This window comes from Mastacembelus armatus, chromosome 5 (genome assembly GCF_900324485.2).
Source record: "Mastacembelus armatus chromosome 5, fMasArm1.2, whole genome shotgun sequence".
NCBI lineage: Eukaryota > Metazoa > Chordata > Actinopteri > Synbranchiformes > Mastacembelidae > Mastacembelus > Mastacembelus armatus.
In genome coordinates this window covers 10,417,733-10,430,599 of record NC_046637.1, presented here as the reverse complement: position 1 = coordinate 10,430,599, position 12,867 = coordinate 10,417,733, and the positions used below count along the sequence as shown (strand labels likewise).

The 12,867-nt window shown below is 37.5% G+C and overlaps 1 protein-coding gene across 2 annotated transcripts in view; it reads right to left on the bottom strand.

The window, feature by feature from the left end:
• Nucleotides 1-10,541, bottom strand: part of pparg (peroxisome proliferator-activated receptor gamma) — a 29,736-nt gene extending 19,195 nt beyond the window's left edge. For both annotated transcript variants that reach the window (XM_026305844.1, XM_026305845.1), the window contains exon 1: nucleotides 10,421-10,541. In XM_026305844.1, the coding sequence (XP_026161629.1) occupies nucleotides 10,421-10,472 (52 nt within the window). In that variant the 5' untranslated portion in view covers nucleotides 10,473-10,541. The remainder of the gene's footprint in view (nucleotides 1-10,420) is intronic.
• Nucleotides 10,542-12,867: the final 2,326 nt, after the last annotated feature.

Below are 12,867 nucleotides of genomic sequence, written 5' to 3'. Positions count from 1 at the left end.
CAAAAAAATGTGCAAAGTGAGGAGTCCTTTAGGGTTCAACAGAAGTCAACACAGAAGGTAGAAGGTAGAAGGTACAAAAGGTAGAACCGGACCCACTGCATTCAGGTGCGTCAATGCTTATCTGCTATGTTAAAAAAAAAATTATGCTTCCTTTCTGAGGGTATGAACTCAAAGCAGACAGCCACTTAATCAAAAACAATGCTAGAAGCATAGTTTGAGATTCGAATGTATTTTGCTAAAAATTAATTGAGCTGCTACATACGAACTGTAAATTGGGTACAATACATACAAAAGAAAACAACATATTGTTGATGGCCTGTGAACACAACAGGTTTCTCATACATCATAACTGTGAAGTAAACCAGGAGAATGACTACAAATGCTAAATTTAGCTCAGTCACTTGACAAGTGCTCTTGTTGCTGCTTTTTTAACATCTTGAAGACAAAATGACATGTTAGAGAGTACTTCCCCCACTACACTAGGCATTTTATTTGCACAGTAAGTCACTTATAATATCCCTTTTGATATATGAATGTGTTACACACACATAGACAGAGGGAGAAAGTTAGTGCTCAGAGCTTTGTGACTTCCACACCTCTTCATGTAAAATAGCATGTGGTTCAGTGTCACAGTCTAAAACAAAGACATGCCCACCTGCATGTGTGCTTCACGGTCCCCATAATTTCTTTGAAAAACTGAAGTGTGCTTGATGTTTACCTAGTTAGCCCTGCATGGGGAAACTGGTGGGACACTGCTGAATTTACTAAATGAGATTGTGCTTCAGATTGTGATTGTGCGCTTCAGTGTCACACACCCAAAAAAAAAAAAAAATGTGTAAGCGCCATATATAAAGTGTATATAAAGTGTAAGCGCTAAAAAGCTGCTATCCTGCTTCACTCTTCAGGAAATTGGCACATTTTTTTATTTTGGTGGTGTGAAGCCACTATGGGCAGAATTATCTGTAAGGGCCTTCCCCCTATGCACCTGCATGATCAAACAGACAACTAATGGAAAACCAAGAGTATCTAAAGTTCCAGCCAGAGGTCTGGACTGCCCTCTCCACAGAAACAACAGTCTTTTGTGTCTGAAAACCCACTTGCTCTGTTGGTACTGAATTTACTCATGAAACTTCAAAGCTCGACACAGTGGGAGGTTAGCAACCACAATCTCTGTCTGCTTAGCTGAGCTCTGAGTAAAACAGCACCCAGACAACTTCTCTCAGATTTCTATTAGATTTTTCATCTAATTTGTGTTTCCACTCCCAGAGCAATGAAAGTAGAGCACTGACAAACAGGTCAATCTGAGGTCAGATGGAAATAAATAAAATATAATTTTCTGCATTTTGATAGTTATGACATATAGCCATCTATATATTTTAGAAACATGCCCACACAAATTCAAATTATTTTATAGTTGAGTCTATTCTTTAATCCTAAAATATGTCTAAATTTCATATCATATTTCATATAACTTAAACATTTCTTTATTCAAAAGAAGATATTTTGTATGCCTTTACACACACACGCACACACAAACACAATATAAAAAACTTATAAGGTGTAAAAATGTCTGAAGACTATGGAGCTGCCTCACATGACCTAGTTACAGATATTATATTTTTGCTCATACATCTCTTTTGGGTGAAAAGAGAAAATCTTTGAACTGCAGGTTTTTGAACTCATTAGTCCTACCAAATATCACATACACAAAATCATGCACACAAATCCAAGCCAGTTTATGACATGACTGTCTGACAGAAAGCACACTGCATATCAAACAGAACTGATAGACCTATAGTATCTCACTGATAAAACACTGACTCTTAATTGACTTAAAATGGAAATCAACTCACCACACAGATTTTTCACTGTAGCTTTTTGACATAATAAAGCTTGTAATTAAAATTAAAATTAATAGAATGGTCTTTGCATTCACTAGAGCTCACCACAGCTTACACATTGATTTAACGATCAGCAACACACACACCAACACACACATACAGAGGACAGGACTGTCCACTCACCGTTTCTCCTGTTTAAATTCAAAGAGTGTTCAGTGTCAGCTCACTGACCAGCGAAGTGACAGTGGCAGTGACAAGACAAGACAATGTGTGTGTGTGGTCATGTTTTTCCTCAGGAAGTGATGACCAATAGAAAGGGAACTATGCACACACACATTTTCTCTCTCTGGTAGAGTCTGGGCTCAGCAGAAGTTCAGACAGCTAACTATCATGTGGTCTTAGTGTGTGTATGTGTGCACATGTGTCTGTGTTTAAGTGTATATCTTACAGGTATTTTCTATTTTTGTGTGTATCTTTTTGAGAAACTGTACAGTAACTTGTGTATGTCTGCCCATGTGTTTAATTGTGTTTATTGTATATGTGTGTGTGTTCTTCTATATGTGTGCTGTAGTGGGTGTGTGCTGTTTATGTGTGTGTGAGGTGGCAGACATCAGATGCAGATGATTTCCTGTTGCTTCACTCTGACAGGCGACCTCATCATGCTTCTCTGGTTGCACTTCTTCCCTCCACTCAGTCACTCAGTGTCGATGTGACAGTGGTAACACACTCATTTCTGCCTCTTCATGCAATACCAACACAAACAAGTCTGCTCAATCTCTGATTTAATTACAACAAAAAAAAAAAAACATAATGTTTACTTCTAACCAAAAAAATAAGAGCTCATTGCTCATAAACTTGAGCCTTTATTTTTCTGAATATATTTGATGGCCGGCAGATTTCAACAGTGTCAAACGTTTTCATTCACATAAGGTGCTAACAACATAGTACAACCTGTGTATACTGTAAATCACAACATAGGAATGATGGGTAAGATATGTCCAATTATGACATCTCATTACATATATATATATATATATATATATATAAAACCTCATAAAACAATCAATATGAAACACAAGCGATTCTCAAACAAAACAATTATCAAGAGCATGGAATGGAAGAGTCAGTGAAGCTGAATATTCAGAGACTCTAAGCTTGTCGGTTACAATCAATCATTCACTCTGTTATTTTGCCCAAAAAGTCAAAGTTGGACAGGGAAGAGTCAAGTGGTCTCACAGTAGCTGAACAGTAGCTTTCACTACCCCACTCGCCTTACCACTATTGTGCACGGAGACAAAGAAAATCTTCCAGGAATGCAAAACCAGTTAGAAAGAATGTGGAATTGTGTGTCTTCCAAGAAGGAAAGTAAGCAGTTCTTTGAAAGATGTAAAGATGTTTAGATGAGGTGACTCATATTTGCAAAAAGATGTGGTTATATCATTTGCACCTGTTCATACACCACATCTTGTTTTGTGCACATTTCAATGCCATCCAAATATTAACCTAAAGGTTCATGCAAAGTGGCTGCTCACAAAATTCCCAATCTATTTAACAGTGGCTGCTGTTGTGCAAGTTGAAACTGCATATGAGAAACCTCAGCTGTGTGGAAAAACTGCAAAAATGATTCATTATACCATCCATTTTTTTCCCATCATAAAGAGACGAATTTCTGTGTTTCGGTTCGGTTCAACTTGTTGAACCGAAACACAGCGCATTTTGGGTAATGTGTGTATGTGTGTGTGTGTGTGTGTGTGTGTGTGTGCCAAAACCTAATCATGCAGCAAAGCTGTTCAGTGCTGAATGATGGTTTTCTGTATTTCGTACTGAACAGAAATGTATTTGCACTCTCAGTTGTAAATTAGGCCTCTGAACTAACACTTTTGAGCTTCACCAAACAAGTGAAACCTTCACACTAAAAGCTGCATAAACAGCAGCAGGCACTGTGGTTGTTGGAAGCTCGCTGTTTACCGCCTAACCACTGTCTCCATGGGGTTGTATCGTGCTTTTTGGTGAGCCAGCGGAAATGGGGAACTAGAGCACTGAGGACTAGATCAAGCTGGGCACATACTTAAAGATTAGCTACAGTCTATGAAGACTGGACAAACCACATATATCAATTCATGTCACCATCAAAGACAGTTTGTTTGAGTCCTGGCTGAGAGAAATACATACATTGACTATCATGAATAACTGCAGCAATTTGCTTAGCTTAGCATAAAGACTGGAAATACAGAGAAACAGCTAGCATGTCCAGTGTTAAACATATACCTACTACAAACTCCAAAACTCACCAATGAATGTGAAAAATTTTATTGTGTTTAACAGAAATGTAAAGATTATACTTTTTATCTGTGTTTCAACTCCAGCTCAATAGCAAGAACTACTTTATTTCTCAAAATAGAGTTGTGACTGTACCAAAGTTAATCTAGTGGACCATAAAACAATGGCAACTCTCATACACTACAGCACACCAGCTTGACATTTTTAGAACAGTTTTCATAGGATGGACAGACTGAAAAAGACATGGTCACTCAGGCCTCTCTGGATGTAATTTTCAATATCATCAATTAAATCACATTTATAATCAGCTCAGCAGTCATACTGTGTCCCCCCAAATTAGGCTGTTCGTAGCTCCCAATAATAATGTAATGTTGCCTTTATCTTTCAGTGGTTGTGCAGAGAGGCTGACAGGAAATGAGGGAAACAGAGAAGGGTGAGACCTGCAACAAATGTTGGTAGTGGGATTCAAAGTGCCAACATCATGCACACACTGTGTTTATCTATATAGTGCACCACCATAAGCACCAGTGGCTATCAGGGTGGCCCTAAATTCTCTTTTCAATCTGTCAGTGCACATGATTGTCTAAAAATTTCATTATCCATTATGAGAAGACCGGACTTTCCAGGTTCACACACACACTGATGTTCAGGATGTGTACCACATTGCTATCAGACTCATAATGCGACTGCAATGTGAGAGGGGCCTTGCGTCACAGGACGATAGGGTGTCTTAACTCCACTAAAGAACACTCCTGGGGATTGTAAAGAACCATATCGAAACCTTTCATTCAAACAAAAATGTACATTTTAGGACACATGCTGCATTATGTGGCATATTTGCCCATTCTGGGGTTTTCAAACAGAAACATGGGCAACAATACACATGCACACACATATGCACCCACACAAGCAGTATACATACTCACATGCAAAGACAGAGTTAGAGAGTGCATCCAGTGCTGTAGCATATACTGTATCTCCGTCTATTGACTCCATATGCTGCTCTCTGGGAATCTGCAGTTTTTAACAATAAAATAAGGACATGAACTTTCCCCTAATTCCTTTAAATAGTTATGAGTTAATGGCTGATGAGTCCCTTGAGCCTTAAGAGCTTCCTCACTGGATAAGGGGAAGGAGTGGTGCATGCTGTCAAGGCCTCACAAACACACACAAACATATACATGCATCACATATGTTATGAGGACATATGTGTACCATATAAACAAAGCACAGTTAAGGCCAGTTTTTCCATTTATGAGAAGCCAACAAAGTCAAAATAATGTCGGTTATTTGTCTTTTCCACACACATTCATTTTAAATGAGGCACAAGGGTTAAAAGAGCAGAGAAAAGGGGCGAGGATGAGGATTAAAAAGACTGAGATAAACATCTGATTCTATACAATTGTCATTTATGATGATGCCACATCATAAGGGTTCATGATCACTTTATATAAGTGTGATCTCAGCTGTGGGAGTTGTGTGAGAAATCACAGTGGTGAAGATTTATAGCTAAACTTGTGTTTTGACATAGACCAGGGAGTGAAAGGAGGGCAATGCAGTAGGAAGGAGGAGGAGGAGGGGGAGAAGGAGGAGGGAGAGGTACAATGTGGAAAGGGTCATGCCCTGTTCCCCGAAGTAGAGAGGAAAAGACGGGAGTGTGCTCCCTTCAGCTGCAGTTTAGACTAGACAATAGCAAAACAACACATGACGTGCCTCTCAGTCACAGAACGTATGTGTGACGAGAAAGGTGTACGCAGAAGAAATGGATCCAGAATTGTCTGCAAAAAAGGAAGTTTAAAGGAAATGAGCAAAAGTGTCAGAGTTGGCTTAACACTTGACCGTTTGCTAACCCCCTCAGCTGAATAGTGACTTTCCAATCACAGCTAAATAGCATTAATGACGTACAGCAGCCCTGTAAAACATTAGCTTATCTGACTAACTAGCTCATTACCTATAGCAGTAAACTATAGAGTTACTTCCGAGGTTGCATTAGCATATCATTAACTACATTAGTTTGTGATACTACAGACGCATAAACAGAGCCTATTTCCACTGGGTAGTATGTCTGAAGGTTGTCCTAGATGCTGTCAGAGTTTAAGGTAATGTTAGTCACGGTCTTTGTAAGATTTGGCTAACATAATACTAATGTATCTCCGGCATGACAGCAGTGATAGCAGTATGTCTATTGAACTCCTAATAGCTTTTTCTCTTATAACATATCTAGTGAAAAAGACTGTAAAAACACAAACAAATCTAACCTATATTTTACTTGTGGCCACATTAGCAGTTATATTACAATAAAATGATTTTTTTGATTTTACATTTTTCCTTATTGTAACACTAGGATTAACTATTTCTTTACTGCTATATAAGAACAAGGCTGTTTATTTATCTGCATGTCTTCCATATGGATCATCAACAATTACAAGTGTTGATTTTTTGTGGAATCAGCTTTATTGTTTTAGCTTGATGTACCAGATCTGACAAGAGAGCGCAGGAATTTCAAAAGGTCAGTTAATGACAAACACAAATGCAACTGCAACTAAAAGAAGAGGTAAAATATTTTCCAGAAACAGGGAAAGTTGCTGACACTCTTTGTTCCCCTTTTTATTTCCATGATCTTTGGCATTTAACCATTAGCCAATTTTAAATTGAGGGGGTGGATTACATTCATGGTACATCATCCTCAGCAAGACCTGAAATGGTGATGTCTCAAGCAGTGAACCCATGGAGGAACCTTGTGCACATAAAGTCTGAGTCAGTCTTAAGTTCCCAATAGAGACCAAGGTTCTGACCTGAGGAGCTGCTGTTTGCTCCCACATCTTTCTAAAAGGGAAATTAGGACAAAGGTTGCTGGATATCCCTACTGTCTGTTGAATAATATCTATGTCAAAGTGCATTGGCAAGAAAATGTCATATTAGTGCATTTGCTAATTTATTTACAGATGCATCACTAACGCAGAATAGTCTGAAAAGGTTCTGCTCTAAAGACAAGTCGTTCTTTATTACCTGATATAATGGACCTGTGTTTGACAATATTCCTGGCATTTATTCAAGGGTAGTTTTGGTGTATTCCAAAATGTGTCCGATTTTTGTAAAATCTCTGTATCAGACTAAAGTTTATGCTAAAATCTGAGAACATGGTGGCATTGCTAAAACAAGGGCTGATGGGACAACAAATGCAAATCTCAAAGACTGTAAAACAGTTAAGCTAGATTGTCTAAATTGTCTCTTTGCAAGTGATATTGAAGGCAAATGCATCTGAAACAACACTAAAAGCCTCTAGAGGAAAAGTCTTTCTAGCACAACTACTGTAAGACCGTAGATCAAACTTGGGCCAGGCAGTCTGTAAACTTTGACGTTTACAACGGATTTTTGGTAATAATTTCACCATTTGCTTTTACTTTCTCCTCCAACTATGTCTAATTAGGAGTTTGTTAAGCACCTCTCTGATAGGCTGATTTCTCATGTTACTTGTGTGATCTGATTTCTGATAAAATTCCAGATTGCAGAAATTAGTGAGTTTAAAGTATGAAAATTGGAAAAAGCTGTAATAAATCATAATTAACGTTCAAATATATTAACAAAGATATATACAATGTCTTGCCTAATCCTCCACTTTCTATTTTCAACATTGTAATTTTCATACTTTTTTACACCCAATAGAAAATACTCTGTATATATCATAGAGCTGAAAGACAGTAATTAGTTGATCGAAAGAACATTAATCAGCAAGTCGTTCTTTCTTATTTTTCAATTTGATTGAAATGAAATAGTACAGACAGTACACCCAAGACACAAGGCATTTGGTACAGTAAATAGAGGAAGGACATTGTGGTTCTGAGATGGAATGAGGTGGAGACATAACAGATTAACTAATAGAGCTCATCTTTCTAACAACCTGCCGTGTTGCCAAAGAAATTTGGTTCTGCGACTCAAAATACTGCTGTTAAGTAGACAGAAAATAATGAAATGGTTGGCCATGAAGTTAATAATTACACCTAATTTAATAAACACTCTGATGACCTTAAGGCTAAATTGCATCAATAGAGTCTGAATGTCATCTGATAAAATGAATCAAATGTGTGTGTTTTTTAAAAATATTCACAGTGACAATGAAAAGTTATAGTAAACAAACCAGAATGTCAGCAGTGTAGAGGCAAAAGTGGTTAACTATCTGTGGGCTGTTGGTGTATTCATACAAATACAATGAGCAGCTGAACATCTACCTTCGGTACAGTGATTAGGTTTAGCACTTACAGAGGTTTTAAATATAGCTTTTTAAAGCTACTGCAAATAGTTGCTTAGAGACTGACAACTGCTCCTTCCAGTATTTTAAACTAACAAAGATTTCCATAGACCAAGAGGAATACTGGTGGAGAGGCATTTTTACAAACCTGAACTATAACCTTACTCAAACAAAGCTTTGTGTTGAAGCATGTTGTCTATAGACTGTTAAATGTGACTTTTGGGCCATGTGAAGAACAACATAAAAATACCATGCTATCTTGAGACACTCCTTTCATTTATAACAAAAGAGCAAAGTCCCACTTTGTCTCAGTGATCACACATGTACACACATGTATATATGTGTGTACATGTGTGTATATATGAACGCACAGACATATATATATATATATATATATATATATGTACACACACACACACACACGCACACACACACACACACACACACACACACACATCTCCTATTGAATTATATAACTACATAAGCTATAAATTACTTGGCTCTGTACCAAGTCAGTCAAGTCACTCAGGCAGTCAGGCTTTAACTAGCTACTTGAAATGAGAAGGTGATTTTACCACCTTGATTTTAACAATATATATGTTTTTCTGCAGCTGATTAAAATTTTCTGAGAGTTTTATTAGACATGTAATCCATTTCTGTACTAGACACAATCCTCTACAGTTGGTACATAAAAGATACAAATCTCAAGCAGTTACCAAATGGATGCAAGAAACAATTCTATATACCAAAACAGCTGTGTCCCATTGCTGTGTCATTAACAACCTAAGATGACAGTTAAGAGCATACATGTGAAAGGGATATTATGACATTCATAACTTCTCCAAAATATAGATTACTCAATGACAAATTTATCATAAGTTCTCCTACTTTAAAATAGCCATTTTCCATGGGTGATGACACTATAACCTTTAATAAACTTGAAGACCATGATATAATTCTGGTAAATACCTGATAACTTAGAGCATTTGAAAGTGATTAACATACCTATGGTTGCTTAATCATTTTGCGATTATATGCAAAAACCTAAGTATTCAACTTTGCAGAAAGTGTGTAACAGGCAACTATTTTCCATTTGCTATAGACTGATTTCCTGTCTTCCAGGCAGAAATCAGTTTTGTGATGCTAATACAGAATTCAAATAGACTTGCAGCTATATTGAATTTGACTGAAGCGTAATCTATCAAAATCAACTTTGCAAAAAGGTGTAGATTCATTATTGTGTGATGAAATACAGTGCTGTTTGCCTTAACATAATTAAATAAAGTTTGGCTAAAATATTCAGGTGTAATAGTAAAAAATCTCGAGAAAATTTATAAACACTGCAAGATATTTTTAAAATGATTTAGTGAAATTTCTGTGTGCCACAACTCCTAATTGGACTAAGGGGTACAGAGAATGAATGGATGGAAATTACTGAGGAAATTACTGGTTGTTTGGAAGGAGTCAACATATTCACAATTCTTTAAGTGTCAAAAAATTAAACATCTGAATCCAACTATTAGACCTACTAGTCTCTAGAGTAAAGTCTGAATTAAATAATTTAAAATTTTTACATTTAAATTACAATAGCAAAATAAATATTTAAGTTTTCCTGGATTGTCACACCTAAACTCACAATTGGCAGTGGCAGTCTGAGTTTGTACAGGAAACTAATAAGTTCTCTTTCCAAGTCCCATTATCATATCATAATAAAACTGTATTAGGGCATTTAACAGGTTACATCAGACTATAGGATGACAAAGCAAATCCCATAGAGAAATCAGCATTGGCTCATGAGCTTATGTAAACATTACTGCTGAGTCACGACAAAGATTTTCCAGTCAGTTCAAAAGCACACAGCTGCATGTATGTTGTAACATATCTACAAATTCCTCACATGACACAGAATATCATAATGCAGAATATACAGAATGAATATAAAGAATCTCATTTCACGCAAACCTATCCATCTAATGTAGTTACTCATGCAAATTTGGTCATTTGTTAAAAATCCAGAGAGAGTGAGACACAAACAGGTTCTTGTACTCACCTGAGAAGCTGTGACCACTCTGAAGCTGAAAATCACTGCCTGGTGTTTGCATGTCAAACTCACACTCACTGTGGCCAGCAGACACACAATGGACCAACACCTGACTGGCTGCCAGTTGTAAGTCCAGTGACCGCCCCCCCCACAGACACACACCCTGACCCCCCCCCCCCCCACCACACACACACACACACACGCACGCACGCACACACGCACACATCTGTACGCCACTGGCAGTCTGTCACACTAGTGTCCACCTTAACAATATATAAGATATTACATCTTGCAGTCTTAATGCTTCTTCAAACAAAAGTAAATGTTGACCGGGACAGGTACTTTCAAGTATTGTCAATTTCAGCTTCTCTGTTCAACAATCTTTAGTTCAAGTAATGTCTTGTTTTTCAGACAGAAGCAGACTTATTTAATATCAGACGCAGATTGTGTAAAAAGCAGATTCGGTCTTGACAGATTTAAGCAACTTTTCAAGGTGGTTTCCAGTGTTTTACCATGCTGCCACACAGCGCAGCATAGTGTGAGCCGAGCGGAAGGTGACTGACCTGATCAGGGTGTTGAAGCAGAGCAGGCAGAGTCCACTTGCTGTTTGTGGCGCTGGATCGTCTTTTCTTCGGTTGTGATTTTTTTTTCCAATTTTTGTGTGTCTGCCTTGGAAGTCTTGGCGTATCGTCGCTTTATCTCGCAGTGTCAAAGTGGTCAGGTCTGTTTGCTGCGGAGGTTTCTGGTCATGCTGCTGTTGCTGCTGTTGTGGTCGGCGTCTGCCTGCCTCTCTCTCCTCCCTCCTCTCCACACAACCGCACGGATCCTACGGATACACACAGAGGCATCAAATTACCCTTCACAGTCATGATTTACTCACTTCAACTCTTCAAAGAATTTTCTCAATAGTTTGTGTTGTACGGGAGAGACAGGTAATTACGTCGTATGTTCTTTGCTTATTGTTGAATTTTTAAATTAAAGGAAGAGTTTCGCAGTATTTCCTTTCTAGTTCAGCTAGCTAGCTAACGTTAGCTACCTAATGTTATCAAGCTGTAAGATAAAGTTAGCAAGATAAAAACGTTGGCACCTCTCTAAAAAGTGTATGAGCACCTCATGTGTGTATAACTTAATAAAAAGACCGAGAAACAGAAATAACCAAATTTACCTACCGCCACAAGAAGGTCACTAGCTAGCTAATGAGTTAATTAAGAGTTGCATAAATGTTTCGCGCCAGTCGAGAGCAGTTGCCAGGCAACCATTAAAGTAATATTAGGTAACGTTGCTGCTGCATCGTAAATGTCATTTTTACGTTTTAGTATGTTTGTACAGAGTAAACAAGCGAGATGCAACGAGTAAATCAGTGAGCTTTATATGTGCTTGAAAATGAACTTTGGTAGTTTTGGACGGAGCCAGAATAGTTGCTTCCACGTTTGCAGTCTTATCATCATATAGAGACCACAGTAAATACACATGTGAGGGTTGTATCAACCATAAGGGGTGGAAGGAGTATTTACATATGAGCAATTACAAGTCATGTATACAAACTAGATGCAAAGTAAAAGTGTGTGTTATATTATTAGTTTATTAAGTTAATACAGATGCATTTATGGAGAAAAACATTACTACTGAAGTTTGGTAAGGTGAAGCTATTTTTAAAACATTTTCTATGGCCATGTTCAGTCTATAACAAACACAGACAGTTACTAAAGTTTACGTAAATAAATGTGTATCATATTAAGCTTGTACCTAAATATTACTAATTGATTAAATCTACTTTCAGCCATCTTTGTAACTTTTCAGCAAGAAAGCAGACAAGCGTATTCCCCAAAATGTTGAGCATTTAAGACATAATGAGTAAGTAGCTGTTCTGTTGGCTGTTGGTGTTGAGTGATTGTAGAGTTACACCGTCTTAGTAAATGAGTGGACTAATAATGACTAATTACAGTCACATCACTGATATCAGTCATGTTTACCCACATGCTTTTCTTGTAAGAAATGACTGGATTCAGCTGTTGAAAGATAATAATGGAGAGACAGTTTGATAAGTTCAACTTATTTACTACTCAAGTGTATAAGTATCTATGGACTAACACTTGTTTAGTGCAGTTTGACAATTGCAGTTTGATAATTGCATTTACTAAATCGGGTTTACTAAATCTGAAACACAATTCTAATTTGAACAGGAAACCGATTTTTCGAACTTGTAATCTATTTTCCAGAGTCTGAAACGTATATTAGCCTAGCGTTGGATGCAAATAAAGATGCACAATATATAACCATTTGCCTATGGGCTGCAACTCTACAAACTTTGTTATAACAGTGAGAACCTTAGGTTAACCCCAACTTAAACCTCACTTTATTTTTAGCCCTAAACCAGACACTGAAGTCTACAGGCTTCTTTTTTACTGAAAACAGCCATGGTTCTTGTCATTTCCCCAAAGCTTTTACCATCTACT